Source organism: Eulemur rufifrons, chromosome 1, assembly GCF_041146395.1.
Source record: "Eulemur rufifrons isolate Redbay chromosome 1, OSU_ERuf_1, whole genome shotgun sequence".
NCBI classification, from domain to species: Eukaryota; Metazoa; Chordata; class Mammalia; order Primates; family Lemuridae; genus Eulemur; species Eulemur rufifrons.
Window position 1 is genome coordinate 40,714,880 of NC_090983.1, and position 23,713 is coordinate 40,738,592.

The 23,713-nt window shown below is 38.2% G+C and overlaps 1 protein-coding gene across 1 annotated transcript; it reads left to right on the plus strand.

Annotated features, from left to right (window-relative positions):
* Positions 1-2,977: 2,977 nt before the first annotated feature.
* Positions 2,978-23,496, plus strand: SLC40A1 (solute carrier family 40 member 1). Its single transcript, XM_069469524.1, has 8 exons — positions 2,978-3,347; positions 3,915-3,982; positions 8,265-8,424; positions 11,258-11,373; positions 12,225-12,351; positions 18,995-19,240; positions 20,120-20,767; positions 21,889-23,496. Exons 1-8 carry the CDS (start codon positions 3,305-3,307, stop codon positions 22,200-22,202), a joined length of 1,722 nt encoding a protein of 573 aa, XP_069325625.1. The 5' UTR covers positions 2,978-3,304; the 3' UTR covers positions 22,203-23,496.
* Positions 23,497-23,713: the final 217 nt, after the last annotated feature.

A 23,713-nucleotide genomic window follows, 5' to 3' on the forward strand; every position in this document is an offset into this window, starting at 1 on the left:
TTTGGAATGTTCTGAACTCTGCATTTAATTTTTCAGCTAGAAACTGTAGACTACTGCATGTGTGTGTTTGTGTGTGTATGATGGAGAAAGCAAGTGAGAGAGTGCTCACAATGAGAGTCACATTCATGAGGAACTTTGCAAGGTCAAATCTATTTGAAAGATTCAAACAAAATGAAGACCTGGGAGGACCCATCTTTCAATAAGGTGTCTATAACTTAAAGCTGGTGTTTAAAATTAAATTTCTCAAGGGTTCAGTCTGTCAGAGGTTATAGAAATGTCAAGCAGTTTTTGAAATTTGCCCGTAACATTGAGAAAGGCTTTTGAATGGAAATGTGGCTTTATAGCTCCTAAGTTAGGGTAAAAAGTTTCACACCCAACAGAAGCTCTGTCCTGGATATGAGCTTTTCCTGTAATAGTTGGTGATAACTCTATTACTTTTTTCTTCGGAGCAGTGGAATAGTGACCATTCTTTATTCTGCCTTTGTCCTGGTGAGCACATCAGATACCGCAGAGGAAACTGAGGATGCCTGGGGGGTAAGTGAAAAAGCAACCTGAAAATAAAGTAATCAAACCCTTTTTATTTCCTAACCATAAACACTTTTTATCAATTTTAAATTACAATGTACATTTTATTTTGACTGAAATTGTTAAAAAGTTGGTTAACCTAGTCAAACTTTTAAAAATGTTGAAAGTGAATTGGAAAATGGTAGGGCATCTATTTTTTCTTGTAAACTGACTTAAAACTTGCATGGCTTTCTTAGTTATGATTACACTGACAGGAAAGTAGTATATTCTGTGTTCTGGGAAAAATACATATGACTTTTGGAAGAAGTCTTAAGTTTCAACTGGTCAAATGTTTTCTTGGAAGGAGGAAGAACCAGTAGGGTCTTGTGACTTAAGTAGTGCTTTGTAATCTAGAATGTCAAGGCCAGAAGAATTCTGTTAGTTTGCATTTTGTACATATTTTAAGGATTTTTATCCTATTTTCATTTTCAATTCCTTTCCATTTCATGAGCCCCGACTAATATATCTTGACTATTCCCATTAATTAGAATTTAGGATTCCCCTGCCAAAGCTCAAACACTCACTGGTTTGGATGTTATGGATCTTGCTTTCCTACTTGATTCATTGTAGTGTCCCATCTGTTCTTTATAACATTCTTTCAGTTTTGGCTTCTGGGGACTCCCTGGTGCAATGAAGAACAGAGACTCCATATCATATTTTGAGGTATACATTGACTTAGCCACTATTTCCAAAAATATGTCTCAGGCAGTGTCTATAGGAAGTAAATTGTTTTTAACCAACTGAACCTTTTTTAAAGCCACCTGGAAGTTGGGGACAGCATAACACAATGCTATGGCATATTTAATGAAAAGCACTCAGTGATCTTTGTAGCTGAGACACGCTTGAGAACCTATCAACAAAATTCTTCTGTAATAGCCATCTCCATAAAGTGGAGGGGCTTAATTTACCAGTTTCCTCCTTCCCAGGTCCCTCATCTTAGTGTACTTTGGTTTACTTCTCAAGGACACATGAGCCTATTCTCCAACTTTAGCAAACACAAAATCTCCCTGAATGAAGACAAAGAACTTGAAAGTGTCCCGTGAAAGAAAGGAAAAAAGAGGGCTTGAAAAAGAAAACGCAGTTAAGAGCAGTAGTTAAACTGTAAATCCCCTATCTCTACCTTCCAGACCACATCCCAACCGATCCGGCTGCACCCACCCGTAAACCTTTGGGGCTCCTGATTGCGAGTCCAGATACAGGGCATATATTCGTGCGTGGCTCCCTTCACGACTGGGTGTCAGTCCGGCCTGTGCTCAAGTTGTGGAATCTGGTTGGAGTTTCAATGTGTAGGATCCACTCTCAGGGTTTTGGCGAGATTGAGAAGGGTAAGGTAACCGGCTGGCAAAAGGGGCTGGTATGCCCCAGGGGTTGCGGCACAGCGGGAGAAAAGTGGCGAAGTCATCCAAGTCTGGTGTTCTTTAGAGCCATTCACCGCCCCCTCCAAGAGCCATGAATGGCTTTATCTGTACAGGGACAGACCAGGGGACACAACTGGGATAACCGGTATTCCTGGAAACTGCCTATCACACGCTGGGAATTTGGAGGCTAGGTGGGGGAGGGACGCGCGTGGGGGCGGGATGAGGGTACGGGGAGAGAAGGAATGATGGTGAAGGGTTTGCTGGGGTTGTCGCGTCCTCCTTGTATCTCCAGGAGGGATTTGGAGACCCCAGTTCTGGGCTGGGGGTAGGTCTCTAACTCGCTGCGGGACTTCACCTTACCAAGCCTCCGTATACTCCTCCGCACAGGCTGGACTCTGATCTTTGCGCCCCCTTCCTGCCCTTTGATTCTGGTTCTTTGAGGGAAGCCCTGCTATGCAGTCCTGGGAAGGAAAAACATTCTCTGACGCAGAAGGGCCGAAATGGGAAAGCCAGGAAAGCAGCCTCTGTGACATGGATTATATTTATTTACATGTCCACATTAAAAATCATTTTCGTTAAAAAAAAAAAAAAAAAATCCCAACCCTCCAAGCTCTGGCTAGAGCTTTTCGCAGTGACTGTTCGGCGGCTGTCCTTCCCCTCAACGGCCAGGTAGCTGGTGCGAAGTGCGCCCCTCCAGCACCTGCCGCTTCATTTTGCGCAAAACCTCTCCACGCCGCCCCCCGCCGGCTCCGAGCACCTTCCTCCCCTTCGCCGGCGCCGGCCGGCCCAGGCCCCACTTGCTGCTTCCCACAGGGCAGGAAACCCGGCGAGGGGAATTAGTCGAGGCGAACGTCCCCGCAGGCCGCGCAGGTTGTTTGTGGCCAGTTGCGCGCTTGCGCCCCGGGCGGCGACTCCTCCAGGGAAGGGCGTGGACGGCGGCCCGGCGCGGAAGGTTGGCGGGAGCCCCGGCTCGCGCCGCGGGGACGCCCGGGCGGCCCAGAAGGGGAGGGAGCTCCGCCCCCGGCTCGGTATAAGTGCTGGGCCCGGCCCACCGCGGCGGCGGCGGCGGCGGAGGCAGCGAGAGCTGGGGCGTCCGGTTCGGCTCGGACGGCCTGTTGCGCTTCCCAACCCGCTTCCATAAGGCTTTCCTTTCCAACTTCAGCTACAGTGTTAGCTAAGTTTGGAAAGAAGACAAAAGGAAGACCCCCGGGCCGTTTTTCTTTTGTTCTTTGCTATAGTATTCGTTGTAGTCTTTTTGCCCAAGGCTGTTGTGTTTTTAGCGGTGCTATATCCAGTTCTTTGCACACCTGTTAACAAGCACCTCGGAAAGAGCAGCAGCAGCAACAGTAGCAGCAGAAGAGCAAGCCGGGTCGCCTGGTGTCATGACCGGGGCAAGAGATCAAAACCGCCAGGGAGGATGCTGTGGTGAGTTGTGTTGACCGAATGCATGTGGAAACAGAGGTTGGGCTTTGGAGACAAGCAACTCTGTGCAGGTTTTGGAGAAATGTGGCTCCACTGTTCACCGTAGTGCTTTGTAAAAGATCCTTTCACTCATATTTGGTGGAGGTTAAGGAAGAAAGGAAATTCAAGGTGTGGGAAAAGGGGATTGCACACAGGCACCGATGGAGTAGGCTGGGCAGTTTAGATTGCCTTGTGTACAAAAAAAAGAAAAAAAAAGAAAGAAAGAGAGAGAGAGAGAGAGAGAAAGAAAAAAAAATGTTGAAACAATCATTTCTTCACCTAATGGGAAGTTAGGCGGTTATTGACCAAGAGGTCATGCAGAATTTAAGTAAAGGGTATTAAGTAAATCAAATGCATCGATTCATTAGGCGACTTGATAAATGTACATGGTTTGTCACACAAAGTAGTTTTTAATAATGCTTTAATGAAAACAAATGGATAAACATTCTAATCTCAGCTCATTCAAGTGACTACATTCACTTTTTATCCCCCTTCTTGCCCCCCACTTCCCCCCACCCTGTGTCTTTGCAGGATCCTTAGCAAAATACCTGACTTCTGCAAAATTCCTTCTTTACCTTGGTCATTCTCTCTCTACCTGGGTAAGTGAGAATGTGTATTCTTATTTTGTTTCCTTTCATTCGTGCCAATCGTATTAAGCCAAATTGTCATGCCCTTAAAAGAAATAAATCATCCAAATACACATGCTTTACCAAAAAATTTATTTCTCACAAAAGATATTTTCCCGTGAGTGTTAGTTAACGCTATTTAATTATCAGGTTATGGTATGTTATATAGATTGACAACTATCCAAAGGCAGGATTAGCAAGCAAGGAATATTTGCTTTGTTTATAAATTGTATAATGTATTACTAGGCTTAGTAAATGGTCATATGTGCTACTAAAAATAGATGGATGTCTCATATATCTTCTATTCTTTTGCATTTTAGAATATTTCTCTATTTTATTTTTTTGTTAAAATTTGGTTCCAGCATGTAGCACTATGAAAATACAGTAGAATGGTGGAGTGACTGACTTAGGCTAATAATAGCATTCTAAGGTTAATTTAAGTATAAATGACCCCAGAAATAAATATCTGAGTGACAAAAATTCTGGTGTTTAAAGATGTTGTCTGTAATTTGATGATTGTGGGGCATCACAGGCTGTCTTCAAATTCATCATCCAATGAAAATCAACAACTAATCCACAATTTTCCTCTGACTTTCTATGTGGTCTCAGAATTTCAGAACAGTCCTTGTGTTTCTGTGAGTCTGGGTTCCTTCATTATCTCCTCCATAAAAGAATAATCCCACAAGGGTGCTGGTTGTGTGTTTAATTAAAGATGATTAGAATCTTTAAAATTAAACAATTGTTTTTATTGTTTATTTCCAGTAAATCTGTCTACATTCTGTTCATGTCACATAAGTGATATTTAATTAAAAAGAACCATAAATTAAGAGAAAGAATTTTGAGAGTAAAGTGTTTGAATGTTATTTTCTTTTTAAGTTGGAAGCGTCTATTGGATCATAGTCAAAACATGAATGGAAATCACTGTATGAGGAAATCTATACTTTATGCCCTTAGGAAATTATTAAGCTATGTTATTGAATCTCTAAGAAGTATCAGTTCATAGATGACTTTTTAGAAAAGTGAGTGCCTATCGTCCCAGAGGCTTACACAGGGATGACTCTGCAAATGCATATGTAAACAAAGTGGAATTGGTGTGAGTTTGTTTTAATTCCAATAGCCAATGATTCTAACTAGAAACCTAGTGAAATAGCCTTTACTAAATCTAAACCAATAGTTTGTTCTTCCAATTTAATTCAGTAAATATTAAGTATTAATAATAGGTGATGGAAATAGTATCTGAAATTCTCAGCTTGGAGAATGGTCTGGACCTAGCTCTTTGAGGAAGAAGGTACCTCACTTCCAAATACTGATTAAAGTTTATGTGACCTTTGGTTAATAGGTTGGGAGGTTGTATTTGCCAAAAAAAAAAAAAAAAGCGACAACAGAAGTGGAACTGTGGTTGTTTCAGGAGGACTTTTTGTTATCTTAATTAAAAGTCCCAAAAGAAAGATGACAGCTGCATATCCAACTTTATAGTAAATGGAGCAAAGAAGGTTCTTGTGAGGAAGTTGGATTAAAAAGACAATGACACTACAACCATTTAAGGTTTAGTGGATTTTTTACTTCTTACCGCAAAGGGGTACAAAAGAGGGATGCTAACACTAGGTAATTCTATTTCTTGTGTTTTATGTGGCACTCTGATTTTATTACAACAAAACATGTATGTTTTTGTATATATGTATATATGTATGCATATGTATCTATCCATTTTCCTGCCAAACGTGCCAAATCATTATTTCCTCCACATTGAACATAGAGGGGCATTAGGGTAGGTTATCTCAAGTTAGCTTTGTGTGGGGTTGAATGCTTTTTATTTGAAACTTCATTTCTATCTGCCAATGGATCAATACCTTTTACTCTGTACTATCAGAATACAAAGTAGTATCAGAAGTGGATCCTGTTGTCAAGGAGCTTGTAATTTACTATGGGTTTTAAAAAATGTATCTAATCACAAAAAGATAACTAATAGTGTAAGGCAGTGAAAAAGATCGGTTGCTTATGTCATATCTTTATCCTATGGACTATCTCCATTTGTACCTCAGTGTGTCTGTGTTTTTCTACCCCTCACTTCCTGCAGGCCTCACTCTGCTTATAGAGGTCTTTGTTACCACTTCGTACAAAAGGCCATCTTCCAGCCCCATCCTACTTTATTTTTCCTCATAGTACACTTACCACCACCTGGCCTGTGCTAGAGTTGTGTTTGATCTCTGCTCACTGGAATGTGAGCTACATGAAAGCATGGACTGTGATTTTTGTGCACTGCTGAAGCTCTAGTGCCCTGTAATAGTGTTGGGTACATAGTAGCGCCTCAAGCCCAGTAAGTATTTATTAAGTAGATTAATGACTGTGATCCTTTATTCACAGATGTTGAGTTGGCCTTCAGCTTCTAGTCCAGTGAGGGTAGACAGACACGTAAACAAGTCATCATGGTGAGAGTAGGTGGGAGGGCAGGAAATTGAAGAAAGGAAGGAATGGGTAGGCACTTGGTCCATGTTTACATAGACTTTACCCAATTTATGGGCTTTTTGTGGGCATAAAATTGTTGCTTTTTGAAGCCTATACTCATTGAAAATTGAAATAACTAGAGCAATTTTATTCCTCTCCATCAAGGAGGTGGCATGCCGTACAGGCATAAGCAAGAGAAAAAACTTTCATTTAATAGCACTTGTTTTGATGGTGTGCTTTAGAGGTCTCCAGAACAATTTGGGGGGGGGGGGGAAATATAGGAGTAAGAAAAAAAGAAAAAAGCGACAGTATTAGAATAGTATTTCTCATCCTGTATGTTAAGAAAGAGAAGATTCACTCGCAGAGGGAACCTATCATTGGGCATTTATGTGTTTTTACCTTCCCTATTCAGAGCAATAGAGATTAGGGTAAGGTACCTTCCCTCTCTTCATCCCATTTTATTCTAAGCAAATCTAAATTTGCTTTTCCTGTTAAAGATTGAGAAACAGCTCAGTCTGCAGCCCGCCTGCAGTTGTGACAACTCAAAAAACTCCAAGACATTGCCAAATGATTGGGGGTGGGGGTGGGGGGATAAAATCATACCCAGTTGAGAACTACTGTTCTACACAAAGTTTATTGTAAATGATTGCTAGCATGCATCAATTTAGGTTTTGAATGCATAAAATTGTTGTCTTGGCTCTATTAAATTTTTTAAATCATTTGACATACCAGGATAGTACTTTACTTCCAACACATGAAATTTATTATGAGTATGTTAACAGACTCTGGGAAGAACCAGGAGTGTAAGTACTTCCACAGAGTCAAATCCATGAGGAATCCAGCCTGGGAACTTGGTTTCCTATCGTGATTCCCAGAGATAAGTTATGACAGAATATTGTTGTCCTTACTGTTAACCTCAGAATTCAGGGATGGAGTCTAAAATCTCATATTAAGGTCCATTATAGATTTTTTTATACATTAAATTACCTGACTCTCTGAAAAGTATCTGTTAAACTTATACCACACTTCACAGTAATGAATTCTAAAATTCCCTATATACTCTAGAATCTGTGTGAAGAAAAGTAGTTTTCATTCCCTTTTTAAAATCCATCTGTACTAAAAATGTTAAAATAACTACTTACTTAGGCGTTTATTTCTGACATCTTCATTTATGTGGTGCCAGAATTTGCCCTTATTGATTTCATCTTTCTGATTACTCTGCTGTTTTATGACTGAAATTTATTTGCTTTATGAAATAGAGCATTTATTTTTGAATGTTAGTGGCAAAAGAGACTTTAGAGATCATAGAATGAACTGTCCATTCCTATCATTTTACAAACTGGGAACCTGGCTTTTCCTTGATGCTCAAGATATACGAATATTTGTGATTGTGTTAGACTGTAATTTAGCTCTGGTTCAGTAGCAAACTGCTTTATTCCTCTCCAGTCTTCATAGGCAAATTCCAGGCCTGAGGAGAAAACACTCAAACAAGAGAACAGGTTTTGTCTCAAAAAGCCATCTTGGGTCTGGAAACTGCATTTTTTTCTAAAATGATACGGAGTATGTGTGTTTCATTAATATCATGCTTTTTCAAGTTCTCTTAATAATTGAGCAAGAATATTTTCCATTGTGCTGGGATGAACGGTTTTAACATCTGACCAGTATTCAATCCATAGAGTAATTATTGACTTTGAAAGTCTCATGATGTAGCCAGAAAGTGCCCTTTTGATAAGGAAGCAACTTCCTGAGTACAATTAAATAGTAACTAAAAATATTTCATCAAACATTTTCTCATCTTTTCTTATTCAAGGGAGATCGGATGTGGCACTTTGCAGTGTCTGTGTTTCTGGTAGAGCTCTATGGAAACAACCTCCTCTTGACTGCAGTCTATGGGCTGGTGGTGGCAGGGTCTGTTCTGGTCCTGGGAGCCATCATTGGTGACTGGGTGGATAAAAATGCCAGGCTTAAAGGTGAGTGTTGTTATATAATTGAGCCATTGTATTCATGAGACTGGTTCCTGAGCTACCTCAGTAACAGAGGGAACAACAAACTAACAGAGAAACCACTATGACTGACACAATGAGTGTCTACATGCCACACCTGAGGGATGGGGGCATTGGTGGCAGCACCTCTGCATTGAAGGTCTTGGGGCTCCTGCACAAGGTTGGGATTCCAAGACATTGACCTAATAGATTTTTTTCTGTGTCTTTGGCTATTTATAAATTTCAGATGTTAATGATTAACCCTGTAGCACTTTGCTAAGAACCATGTTAAACATTAAAAGTTTGCTTAACTCTGGGCCAGCACAGCAGCTCACACCTGTAATTCCAGCACGTTAGGAGGCCAAGGCAGGAGGATTGCTTGATGTCAGGAGTTCAAGACTAGCTTGGACAACATAGTGGGATCCCATCTTTAAAAAAATTAGCCAGACATAGTGGGGTGCACCTGTAGTCCTAGCTACTCAGGAGACTGAGGTGGGAGGATGGTCTGAGCCCAAGAGTTTGAGGCTGCAGTGAACTATGATCGTGCCACTGCAGTCTAGCTTCGATGACAGGGTAAGACCTTGTCTCCAAAAATAAATAAACAAAGAAAAAAAGAGAAGTTTGCTTAACTCTGGCTTCCTTTCTTACCATGACTTGCATTGCAGTCCCTTTAGAATAATGTTCCTAGGACAATTTTTACATCTGTCCTCTGGTTATGGTGTTTCATACAAGGGTATGTGTAAGGAATTGAAAACTAAATACACATTCAAGGGAGAATAACTTCCCTTGGATCACAGCAAGCTGAATTATAAATTTTTTAGGGAAAAAGAAGAAATAATAATATATTGACATTTATTCTAAACATTAATACTGAAATCATTTCATTTTATACAGGAAAGAGAGAAAGTGATTGAGCAATTCAGTTATTCAGAATATAAAGGCAATGTGGATAATCAGGGTAAAATTTTCTTGAATTGCTCAGTTGATAATGTCAAGACCTGACCATGTAGTCTTAGATGTTGAGGAAAGATTGAGATAGCATTAGTTTCTCTCAGTTGCTCCTGGATACAGAACAACAGGATTATCAACTTCTTGGACTTGAAACTACTGGTAAACTACTGGTAGACCAGACACATACAGAAAAAAGTTCTGTAACCTAGGAAAAGAATTCTAGTTATTTATATCATTATGCGTAGGAACATAGGAATATTATGCATAGAAACATTTAACCTTATGATTGTTGAGCACTGCAATCATCGGTTAGGAAAGAATGATGAGTTGGATGAAGGAGAGTATGTTAGGATAGCAATCTTATCCTATATAATCACTTCATATGTTTATGAAAATATATGAAAAATCTTCCATGGCCAGGTGTGGCTCATGCCTGTAATGCCAGCACTTTGATAGGCTGAGGTGGGAGTATTGCTTGAGCCCAGGAGTTTGAGACCAGTGTGGGCAACATAGCAAGATCCTGTCTCTACAAAAAATTAAAATAAAAAAATTAGCCAGGTTTGGTTGCATCCTGTGCCTGTAGTCTCAGGTCCTCGGGGTGCTGAGGCAGGAGGATCATTTGAGCCCAGGTGCTGAAGGCTGCAATGAGCTATGATTGTGCCACTGCACTCCAGCCTGAGTGACAGAACAAGACTCTATCTCCAGAAAAAATCCTCTATGATGTGTCTAGGCTGGATTTACCATTTCTTCCCCTGAGCTCTCATGAGGCTTTGTTAGTACCTCTGCTATTGTACTTATACTGATAAAATTAATCTGTTCACATATCATTCCTCCTTCAGGTCTGTGAGGTCCTGAAAGCTAAGAACCTCATTAGGTTTAATATTTAATCCTTGTGCAGTGAATGAATGTGTGCATGCATGAATGAGTGAATGAGTTATATATTGGGACTTTATTTCAGACTACTTTCAGAAAGCAGTTTGTTTTGTCTTGAGTGTTTGATATGACCTTCCAAGCCAGGATGAGCTTTGCTATGCTTGAAGACAAGAGCTCTAATTATCCCTAACATATACAACTCTCTATATTTTTCAAAGTGCTTTCATAAGTGTTTTATTTAAGCATCATTATGAACCCATAAAATAAGGAAGACAAGTATTACCACCCTCACCTTATAGACGCAAGTGTAAGAGACATTAGGTATCCTGCCCTGGATCATCTATAATCGAGTGGCAAGGAAAAAACTACCAGGTATCCTTACCTGTCCTCATTCCAGTGCTTTATCTACATGGCTGCCTCACTCCAAGAGAGTTTCTGTTTTCTGTGATGGAAAGTGTAGCTTAGAATTTTGTAGGAAAAGCAAATAGCATTAGTATGCCAAAAGAAACACACTGCTTCTTCTTGGCAAATTTTTGCATGTCTTTCCTATTTATCCATACCATCTTATCAGATTCATCCTGCCATGTGGGAGGTTATGGATTCCATAACTTCCTCCTTAACCTCCTTCATAACCTCCTTGTTTTAGCTTAAGCAACAAAGAGCTGAAAGATAAGTCATATCTATGTAATGCTATAGTTTTGTCTATGACAGCAAACTTTCAAGAGAATAAATGGAAATATGGTCATTATGAAAGACTTCAACTAACAGAAAAAAATTGTGGGTCTTTCATCATTTTGTTTGCAAATTTTTCTGGTCTGGTGTGACCCACTGGGTTGTACTGCAAATAGGTGAGGCACAATTTACTTCAGGAAGGTTTTCTTTTATCTCGTAGTAATTATGCATACGCATTAGTGTACTAGAACACTGGTGTGTGGATAGAAACAGCCCCACTAAGACATTTTGGTGTAGTGAACACTTTGTTTCTTCCTCTGTACAGTGGCGCAGACTTCGCTGGTGGTACAGAATGTTTCAGTCATCCTGTGTGGAATCATCCTGATGATGGTTTTCTTACATAAAAATGAGCTTCTGACCATGTACCATGGATGGGTTCTTGTAAGTTCTCAACAAGATTCTTGATCGCAGAAAATTGAATATCTAGTAGTGGTAAAAGATGAAAATGCCTCGAAGCTAGGGAGTGTCTTTTTTGCAAACGTGACCTTTTACTATTGATCTGTCTACTATAATATCCCCTATAGTTTGTTTTGTTGCTGTTGCTGTTTTCTCATAACCGGCACTCATTAAGTATTGTGTGAATTTAAATTTTGTCCTATTGGTTTTTAATGGCATCTCTAAGAGTTTATTGTATAATTCAGTTGTTAGTTTTCAGCGTTTTACTAACCTATAATTTGTTCACCCTATATAAGAAATGTTATCCATGTTGAACCTTCTTATGTATATCTGGATTGATACAGAGCTTCAAAGCCAAGTAGGATAGTAGCAGTCTTTGAGTCTATTTCCTTCATTTTGTTGATGAAAAAATTAAGACTAAGTGAGGTTAGGTGATTGCCCATTGTCATTTCCTAGAAAGTATCAGAACTCTGACTTAAATATAGGTCTTCTCAGTTCTTCTTAAGCATTCTTTTCAAAGGAGGTACTTATGGGAGAAATGTTAAAAACCAATACTATGTTAACATTTTATGATAACTATATTCACATGATTATTATAATTTTTATATTATGGGTACTACAGATGATATAGATTTGGACAACATTATGCCCCTTAACTTGACCACTGGTATTTATCATTTTACATATACATAATAGAATAATTTCTTATAAATGAAACTAAAACCAAAATTGTATCATGCCACTAAAGACCATTTTAAACTACCTTCTATAGTGAGGTATGGTATGTTCAGTGGTGTAAACACATTTTAACTCAATTTTTTGTCGTAATTCTTTAGACTTCCTGCTATATCCTGATCATCACTATTGCAAATATTGCAAATTTGGCCAGTACTGCTACTACAATCACAATCCAAAGGGATTGGATTGTTGTTGTTGCAGGAGATGACAGAAGCAAACTAGCAGGTAATTTGGTTTTCTGTTTCAATTAAACGGGTATGTTAGGATTCACTTTAAATCAGTGGTAAGAAATGAGACTATAAGTCTTTTTTTTGTTTGGAGTATTTTTAAGAACAATAAATTGAAAGCATAGCTTTTTTTTTTCTTGCCTTATTGCCAGTTTTAGTGCTAAGATTTATCTCACTATTATGAAGTTATTTTATAGGATAGTTAACTTCTCTTTTGTTCTGTGCAAACTTGGCAAATGGAAGAACATCTGTTTCAAACTTTTTGTTTTTTAAGAAAATTCTGTTAACTGTTTCTAAAGGTTTACTTAATATTTAGAATAGTGAAAACCTGACATGAGATTTTGCTGGTCATACAGCCATACCTATGGATGTTATTACTGGTACTAAACAATCATATTATGGATATGATTTTTCTCCAAAGCAAATGGAAACAACTCAATTGTAGGAGAGATTCTAGAAATTAATTCCTTCTACTTTAAAGTTACAATCTATAACTTCTATTGCATTCTGCATGATGTAATTTAATTTCTGTTACAAATACTGAATAAATAGAAATAGAGGATAGAATATCGTTTTTAAGAAGCTTACTGTCTTAGTTGTTCACTGGAAATACAAACAAGTGGACAAAGAAAATGCAAGGAATGCATACAAAGCTACATGTCCTGTACCATCAATATTGCTTAGGTTCAGAATAACTCTGTCACTCAGTATTCCCTATCTTCCCCCCATATGATACACAGACACAAACTGGATTGATAATTACTGAGAGTAAAGGAGGAAAGGTACACCTACCTACCTGTCAGATCAGCTGAATCAACTCTGCTAGTTATTGACATAATGGGTATCACAAACACATTGCTCAACCATCCTGACAGACAAGAAAGCCATTCTTGATTTAAATGGCTTATCCTAGGACACAGAAGGCGAGATTACATGCTGGGGTTAGCAAGCAGTTTTGTTTCACCAGACCATGTGATTAAAAAAAAAAAAATAGAAAGAAGGTGGTAATTGAAAGAGAGCAAAGTCTGTGGAAGGTCTAGAAGAAGAAGAATTTGCTTGAATCATCATTTTGTGGTAGCAGTATTTTAATTGAGATAGATATACTGCAGTGATTTTAGAGGATTGTGTGTGTGTAGGATGAATTTAGCACATGTGAATCTGTACTGCAGGAAATTCTCTGTGGAGCTAAAGTAGTGGTTCTCATTGACTTTTCTTCTTGTGATCACCTATAATAAAGAGTAATTCGATATCTCTTTTTGTCACATTGAACTGGGAGATAAGGCTTTTTGTCCTTTGTTGTTTACTTTCTCTTTTTAACGTATTATTTTAAGCATGTAAAATGTCCATATTTTAAAATCCAAAGAGTACGAAATGATATATTTTGAAAATAGATCACATATATATTTGTTAGAATATATTTGAGAAAGAAAGTTGGCTTGCAAAATTATTTTCTTTTACTTATCTTCTTAACTGAACTCATTTTGACTCTGTAAAGTCTGTAAAGTATAAAAGAGAAAGTTATTCAGAATCTTTAACTTGTCCATATATATGTGTATAAATATAATAAATACAAAGATCTCAAATAACTTTGTGGGATCTTTCTTTTTTTTAAATTGTTTTCCCCAAGAAAAGTGCTGATTCATATATGATCTTTCTGACTGTGTCCAAGAACAACAACAAAAATAGGACTGGCCATTTCTCAGCTGTCCCTCATTGTATTATGAATTATTGCAGAGTGGAAGAATCTAGGCTTCTCAGTCTGCTTTTTAACCTTCTGGAGTTTCTCAAGTTTAAGAAAGAAAGTAAGCTATTTGTTGAATTCTCATCTACTCTAGGTTAGCTTTTAGTGAGTGGTGCTCTTTTCACATCCAGCCAGCAGTGTGGGTTAGTAGACTAGTGAAGGAAAACCTACTATGTGTTTCAAAACAGGACACATAAACTTCTCTAGTTCTGAAGGTCAGCAAGTGTCTAACCACGGATTTTTGGTGCCATTGCTGCTATAGCAGAGTTAAAGGAGAACGGAGAAAAAGGAAGACGATAAAAGAAAAATAGAAGAGAGAGGGGAAAGGTACACCCAGGGGGAACTCCAGCTGCTGCATTGGGTTCCTGTGTGTATCTCTGTACACGCAGACACTCCTACTCCAGTCAGGAATGATTTATGTTTATGCAGGCTGATTTTTGAGATTGCTGGCAAAGACTGTTAGAAACCCAGGTAGGGGACTGGGCTGGGAAGGCTTCATTTGTGAGCATTGTGTGTGCATTGCATGTATGTGTATAAAAGGTGCAGGGGAGGGGTGTGCATGGGAAAAGTAAAGCCTGGGAGCTGGATGTTCATTGCACTCATTTCCTCATCCCAGTATCTCTATTTTTAGAGATAGTTTTAAAATTAGCAGCTCTGTCACTGAGGGTAAAGAACAGCAGAAATTTTCCCTAGCAAGGTCAAAAAGTTTTAGAAATCAGTGGTAACAGGTCGAAATATAGCTGTTAACCATATCCAGTTCAGAAAGCTCCAGAAAAGATATTGTTTTTCACACAAATACTACTAACTAATTTGTTAACTAATTTAGGTACTTTCCAGGTAATTGACTGAGTATAGTATTTTACTAAAACATTCCCTTGTGCCATGATCCTTAGCCTATCTAACCTGTTTGAAACTCAATTCCATTTTCCAGACCTTTTACTCTATCTATTGCTTTATTTCCTTCCCTATTTCCTTTGAGGATCATACTTTATTAATATCTGCTGAGATTTTTTCTTGCCCATCATTCTGAAGGAAAAAAAAATCGGTACTGGTTAACTTGATCAAGTATGGCAGATAAATTTTCATGTTTAAGCTCTACTGATTAAAAATTGATTTCATATTTAAGGCAGACAAACCTAGCTGCTATTTGCTCAGCAAATCTTTTTTAAAATTGTACTTCTGTGAGATGTAATATACCCTTTATAATGGAAGTAGTTATTTCATGTCATGTTCTGTGCCTCAGCCGTAGCTGAAAGTTAAATTGGAATCAAACACACATAAGTTTGTATAAGAATAAATATAAATTTGTAAGGAGCATATGTTTGCATATTCAGAAGACTCTTTTCTAGCCTGTTACCAGTAAAATGATCAGGTCTTTAAAAAATTATTTAATTCATTCTGCTTCAGAAAAATGAAAGCTGTTTTCTGACACTGCATTTGTACCGACACCTAAATATTATTAACTTCCTAAGTATAATATAAAAGATAGAAATTGATGACATTGGAAAACTCAATGAGCACTTGAAAACTGAAAGAGTAATAATTTTAACTAAAATAATTTTTTTGTTGTTTTTCTGGGGCTTTCAGATCCAAGTATATATTTTCTTTAGTTACTTTGTTTTTGGATTCAAATTATTGAGTTATTTGGATTGGTTCCACACTTCTCTGTTGGCATATTAGTTGGAAACTTACTAGAGAGGGAGAGATGGAAGTTAGTGAAGCCTCTGCAAAGACGAATACAAGCTCGATGAAAGCTGCCTTTGCCTCTCAAGTGAAAGGTGACATGTATCAAAGTTCTCCTGTTATCATATAAGCATTATACACCCATAGGACTAATTGGAAAGTAATTGAGGACCAGGAAGAATTAGAGAAGGAATAAAGGCAATTTTCTGTTAATTTACTTGTTAGTCACGTATTGCTTTTCCCTTGAGGTAACCGAAATGATTGTTAAAGACTTGTCTCATTTTTTTTTTTTTTTTTTTTTTTTTGAGACAGAGTCTCACTTTGTTGCCCAGGCTAGAGTGAGTGCCGTGGCGTCAGCCTAGCTCACAGCAACCTCAAACTCCTGGGCTCAAGCGATCCTCCTGCCTCAGCCTCCCGAGTAGCTGGGACTACAGGCATGCGCCACTATGCCCGGCTAATTTTTCTATATATATATTTTTAGTTGTCCATATAATTTCTTTCTATTTTTAGTAGAGACGGGGTCTCGCTCTTGCTCAGGCTGGTCTCGAACTCCTGACCTTGAGCGATCCACCCGCCTCGGCCTCCCAGAGTGCTAGGATTACAGGCGTGAGCCACCGCGCCCGGCCTAAGACTTGTCTCATTAATTTTCACTGTGCTATGTGAGATGGGGAATGAGAAAATAGGTCATTTTCTTTTTTTTTTAAATTTTTTGGGGTTTTTTATTGATACATAATAATTATACATATTTATGGGGTACACAGTGATGTTGCAATATATACAGTATATAGCAGATCAGGGTAATTAGCATACCATCATTTCAAACATTTATCATTTCTTTGTATCGGGCATTTTCTTAACTTCCTCTTCTTTGTCCATCTTGTCCTCCACTCTGACTCAGGTATATTTACATGTCAAACTCTAGACCTTGTCGTCATCACTAAACCCTCCCCTTCCATAATCTCAATCTTAGGCGTCCATATCTTGAACAACCACCTGTCGTTCCAGCCACTCCCTCACTACCACAGCCTCAACAATCCACCTGGTTGGCACCTACAGTCATTAATTCCACTGTCCCTGACCCCTCTCTTGTCTCTTGTTCACTCAACTTAATTTCCAAGGTCAGTCATGATGATATGATCACTTCCTAGCCTATACCCTCAGCTCACTTGGCATCCTCTCCTTTTGTCATTTGGTTTGGTAAAACCGTGGTTAAATCCAACTCTCTACAGTAGAACATGGCTGGAGAAAAACACGTGATCTTGCTCAGTGTTGTGGCTTAAGGTCCAGGACCACTGGGTTCAAGTTTGGCCTTTCTTACCGTTAGATGACCATGCTGTTTTTTCTGATTCCTTCCTTTTTTCCCTCTCACCTCACACATTCATGTCCTCCTCCCTGATCCTGACTTTCACCAATGACCTGGCTTTGTATTTTACTGAGAAAGTGGAAGAAATGAAAAAAGTTGCCATGTGATCCCACCATCATATCTCTCTTCCTACCTGTACCTGAAGCCATATGTGTGGCCTCCACTTGTTACTACTGATGCATCGTTTGCTCCTGTTTAAGGGCAATTCTTCCATGTGTGCAGTAGATTCACATTCCACCCACCTCATCTACTGTATCATTCCAGGCAGCATATAAACATGCCCTGTCTTTACTGCACTTCCCCCTCTACCACCCCATTTCTTTGTTCTTCAGTTCAGCAAAATGTATCAACAAGAGTTGTCTATTTCCAATTCCTTTCTTTGGTCAGGACCTTGCTTCCATAAGGCCACGGGACAACATTCACATTGTGCTCTAGGCAGAATGACTCAAAATATAATGTAAATGGTGTCGCTTAAAGTCTCTTAAACCAACTTTAATGAGGCACTGCCGTTACTGCTCTTCTCTTTACAAGGTCCCCAGCATCTTTCATGTGACTAATCTGGGGTTTCTTCTCAGTGCTCCTCTTTCTTGACCTATGGGCAGCACTTGACATAGTTGATTACTCTCACCTCTTTGAAACGTTGTCACCTCTTGGCTTCAAGGACACCACACTCCCCTGGCTTTTCTCCTCTTTTTCCTGTTTCTTCTCACCTTTCTGACCTCTAAACATTGGTGTTCCCAGCGCTCAGTTCTCAGACCTTGTCTCTCTCTTCTCAATCTACACACATTGCGGTGGTGATCTTATCTAGCCTCATTGCTTTAAAAACCAACCAGCTGGTAACTCCCAAATCTGGCTCGTATTTCTTTCCCAAACTCCAGCCTAATATATTTAACTGCCTGCCTGATGTGGCCTCTTTTAAATTTCAGTAGGCCTATCAAAATCAGCATCTTCGAAACCTAACACTTGTTCTTTTGTGCTAAACCTGATTCTTCTGAAGTCGTCTGTTTTTCAGTAAATGGTAACTCTGTTCTTCCATCAGTTGCTCAGCTAAAAACAAACACACTTTAGAGTCATATGTGATTCCTCCCTTTTTCTTGCACCCCATATCTAATCTGTTAGCAAGTCCTCCTGATTCTATTTCTCCCCGTCACTACTGGTTACTGCCCACCATCATCTCTCAGTTGTCTCCCTGCCTCTGCTTTTGTCTGTGAACCCCGTTACCCTCACTCTGTGGTCTTTTCTCAACATAGCAGCCAAAAAGAACCTTTAAAAATATGTCAGAGTATGCCACTGTAGGTCTTTGCCGTGATGCTCTCTTTTTTCTCAGTGAGTCCCTCCCTGACTTCATCTAATATAGAACTTTCCCCTGAACATTCTCAATGCTCTTTTTCTGCATTATTTTTCACCATAGTATTTAATGAACATCTGACATATGCTGTACACACATACTTGTTGATTAATTGTCTTTTTCTTCCTGTGAGAATGTAAATCCATGAAGACAGAGAAGGATGTTACTTGCCTTCTTTAAACTGTTAAGAATGGTGCCTAGCTTATAATAGGCATTTAACAAATATTTATTAAAGAATGAATGTAGAATCACTCTTATACTCATTTTAAAAGCTGATATTAGACGAATTTATATAATCCCACAGGAATTGTGATTTTTGAGGCAAATTTAGTGTGACTTAATCCAAACAATTGTTTTTCTAACAAAATAGTTTGTTCACATAGTGCTTTTAGAAATTCATATTTGAGGAATCTACACTCTTGGTTTATGACTTTGTATTATGTAAATGGGCGGTCTCTCTTTGATAGGTTTGCACACTTATTTGCCTTTTCCACCCATCTCTGTAGCCATGAATGCTACAATTCGAAGGATTGACCAGTTAACCAACATCTTGGCCCCCATGGCTGTGGGACAGATTATGACGTTTGGCTCCCCAGTTATTGGCTGTGGTTTCATTTCGGGATGGAATTTGGTATCCATGTGTGTGGAGTACTTTCTGCTCTGGAAGGTTTACCAGAAAACTCCTGCTCTGGCTGTGAAAGCTGCTCTTAAAGTAGAGGAAACTGAATTGAAACAGCTGAATTTACACAAAGGTAAACTGAACATAATGATCAGTCCTTTTATTCTGATGTTCAGACTTTAAATGTTGTTGAAGATAAAGCTCTTTTGAATTAATATCAGGTTTTATTACCAGTGAAGGCCTGGATGAGATTAAATAGATCACTTTGGTAGATGAGGCAAAACCAGGCTTTTGAGGGTCTGGGGAACAACTCTGGGTTGCACCTAATGGGGTTGGAACAGGGCCCCTGGCCCTTGTCCTTGATGTGAACAGCAGGCACAGAAGGACAATTAGTTGAGAAATGGCTGGGCAAAGCTGAGTCACAGGAGTGGGAAGAACAGTGGAAAAAAGAGAACAAGAGAATCCCTTGGAGTAGATAGATAAAGAACGAGTTGTGTGGACATTTGTAGGACAGTGGAGCGAGGAAGTGAAGATGGGCATGTCTCAGGAGCAGAAGAAGTTGGGCTTCTGGGTAAATGGAATCTTAACAGGTCCCCAGAAATAAGATGCTGTGTTTTCCCAGACAGTTGTTATATTTTATCTGATGAGTTTTCCTGCTATTTATTTCGGTGAGGGTATAATTTCTAAGAGAAAGAAAAAAAAGAGAGAGATAAATAGTATTTTTTTAAATTTCAGAATATGGGGATACAAATGTTTTGATTACATGGATTGCTTTTGTACTTCTTGAGTCAAAGTTATCAGTGTATTTTATTTAATAAAAATGGTACTTGGAGATTGTTCCTTGGCTGGAATTCTTAGATTATTACTGAAAGAAAATACATATTATAAAGTAGTAACCAAGGAGTAAAGTAGTAACCATGGGGAAGGGAAATAGGAAAAGAAAAAGTACTAAGCTAATCAGCTTTTATCCCTCATGTCCTCCCCCCTAAATAATGGTATCTTTTATTAACAGATACTGAGCCAAATCCTCTTGAGGGAACTCATCTAATGGGTGAGAAAGACTCTAATGTCCATGAGCTTGAACATGAGCAAGAGCCCACCTGTGCCTCCCAGATGGCTGAGCCCTTCCGCACCTTCCGAGATGGATGGGTCTCCTACTACAACCAGCCAGTGTTCCTGGCTGGCATGGGTCTTGCTTTCCTTTACATGACTGTCCTTGGCTTCGACTGCATCACTACAGGGTACGCCTACACTCAGGGGCTGAGTGGTTCCGTTCTCAGCATTTTGATGGGAGCATCAGCTGTAACTGGAATAATGGGAACTGTGGCTTTTACCTGGCTACATCGAAAATGTGGTCTGGTTCGGACTGGTGTGATCTCAGGAGTGGCACAGCTTTCCTGTTTGACCTTGTGTGTGATCTCCGTGTTCATGCCTGGAAGCCCCTTGGACTTGTCTGTTTCTCCTTTTGAAGATATCCGTTCAAGGTTCATTCAAGGAGAGTCAATTACACCTACCAAAATACCTGAAACCGCCATTATAACGGAAATGTACATGTCAAACGGGTCTGATCCTGCTAATATCATTCCAGAGACCGGTCCTAAGCCTGTGCCCATAATCTCCGTCAGTCTGCTGTTTGCAGGCGTCATTGCTGCTCGAGTTGGTAAGAAATCTCTTTTTGTATATTAATGAACTAAAGTATCTTTTTGGAATGTGGGTACAAAGAATCCATCAATAAATGGTCTGAAATATTACCTGAGTATTAATTTAAGCAAAATTCATGACTTATATATATATAATCTGGTCTTTAATTATGAAATTTTTATTTTATAGCTTAAAAATACATTTGTATATGTGTATATGTATGTACATATACTTGAAACATATTTTAGACTTGAAAACTTTTTTGAAGTATTTTAAGTGTTACTCTTTTAATGTGATTTAATTTTTAAAAGATATTAGTTACAGTAATTATACTGCCATCAAGGCATTTAGAATCTTTATAATAACTCTAACCAAAAGAACTATAATTTAGAGAATATTTCCATGGGACAACATAAAAAAAAGATAGTTTCTTTTTTTTTTTTTAAAGACATGGCAGTTTGAAAAAAAAAATCCTTCAAAAGTCCTCTCTAGCTGATATGTATTTATTACATACTTTGCCACACAAATGGATTATATAGCTCTGGAAGGAAACATAATGTAAAGACTTCTTACAAAGCAAAATTTAAGTAATCATTAATAGAATACCGATGAATTATCTCTGACCAAATTCATTCTTGAAATGAAACCATACTTATCTTGTGCTACAAAGCAGCTCATTAATTTATTGAAGACATTAATATTCAAGCAAGACAGCTTTATTGTAGGGGCTTTAGAACTCAAGCAGCAAATGTAACACTGGTTTAAAGTTTCCTTATACTTTAGCCATAACCATATATTGGGTCATAAACTTTAAAAATACTAGTGCTTATACTGTAATAGGATTTATGATGTCTCTGATTTGAAAGTATTGCTTTTGTAGTATGAATAATGACAGAAAAACAGACCTAATAAGTTTGTAGATTGGACTTACAAAAGTTCTTCTTGAATCTGCTAATAACCCAATACTTATTAATGAAAAACAATTCTCTAAGGCAAGGCTATGATAAATATATATTAGGTGACTTAAAGATAGTGGGGCTAAATGTGTATTTTGCATATGTCAACAAACTTTTATCTACAAATCTGAAATATATGGCTATAAACTAAAATCTGATCTTTTAAAAAATCTTTTATTTATAGGTCTTTGGTCCTTTGATTTAACTGTGACACAGTTGCTGCAAGAAAATGTAATTGAATCTGAAAGAGGCATTATAAATGGTGTACAGAATTCCATGAACTATCTTCTTGATCTTCTGCACTTCATCATGGTCATCCTGGCTCCGAATCCTGAAGCTTTTGGCTTGCTCGTATTGATTTCAGTCTCCTTTGTAGCAATGGGCCACGCTATGTATTTCCGATTCGCCCAAAAAACTCTGGGGAACCAACTCTTTGTTTGTTGTCCTGATACAAAAGAAGTTAGGCATGAAAATCAAGCTAATACATCTGATGTTTAAGACAGTTCTAACTGTTGCTATCCCTGTTACTAGATTATAGAGAGAGAGCACATGTGCTTATTTCATACTGCAGAATTCCAATAAATGGCTGGGTTTTTCTCTCTGTTTTTACCACAGCGGTGCCTTGAGGACTAAAAGCTATTTAGGAAACCTAAGTCAGCAGAAATGACATGGTTAATTTCCCTTATGTTTAGACATGGAAAAAAAATAGGAAAAGAAAAACTCAGTTATGAAGATTTTGATAACACTGAACACCCCCTATTTCTCATAAGTAGATAAAATTAGCATAAAAGAGTGGTTAGTCATGTACATTAAGTTGTTCTTTGGCAGATACTTAGTATCTGTACTAGAATTCAGATATGTCAGTTTTCCTTAAAACTCATGTCTGTTCAAGTCTGGCTAATTTACTTTTTTTTGTATCTTATTGTCAGTTATATTATAAAAACAAATTCTTCTCCAAGTGTGAAGATTAAAGTTTGATAACCAGTATTATCCTTATTGATCCTTTTGATCTTAAGGGACTTACATGTTTGTGGAAAAACAAAATACTTAACTAGAATTCTCTAATAAGGTTCATGGTTTAACTTTAAGGAGCACCTTTGTATTTTTATTATCAGATAGGGCAACATATTGTATTCAGCATATGTAGCACTGCATAAAATGGCTATCATGTAAGCTACAGGTAGAAGCAAAGCTGTAAAGTAGATTTATAACACAGTGAACGCATAAGGACTTCGACTATGTCAGTAGTTTGGCCATAGAGACTAGAAGCCAAAAAAACCACATGGAAGGACGAAGGCCTAATTTAACTCAGGCTACTGTCATTAATGAGCTCTATGGTAGAATATGAGGGAGTCAGCCTTCAGCCGGACGAGTTACATGTAGAAAGGAAGCCCTCACTTGTAAAGGTTTTGTTTTAGAAATCATTTGATTTACTTTTAACACACTCAGGTAGAACATTTTGACTTTTACTGTTTTATACCCAGGAGTTATTTCTACATTGTTCTAGAGCAAGAACGTTCATAAAAGTATCCTTTTCAAATGTCTTTGAGTAGAGGGAAAAACAGTTGGTATATATTTTTAAAAACTGTTGTGCAAGTCAGTTGGAAGCATGTCAGTACCAACATGGTACTTTGCCTTAACCGTTGATGCACTTTCCTGGAAACTGCAATACGTTGCTATGAGCACTTTCTTTATTCTTGAGGTTTAATCTTGTTCTGCATCTTTCTACAGTATGACAATGATTTGCTATGTTGTAAAATATTTCTATATAAAAATATTTTTAAAATCCTAATTTTTTTTCTGAATTGTGTTTCCTAATTATGTAATGTTGCTTTTGTTACAGAACATCTGTTTTGGATAATGTGTTTTTCTCTATAAAGGACTACAGTTTCATAATTCATATTTTTTAGTGTTATCTCCCTATTCATATTTCTGGTTTATTGTGGCCTGGATAAAAGCATGGCAAACATGAGGCCCAGCACTCCTTCTTTGACCTTGAATATGTCACA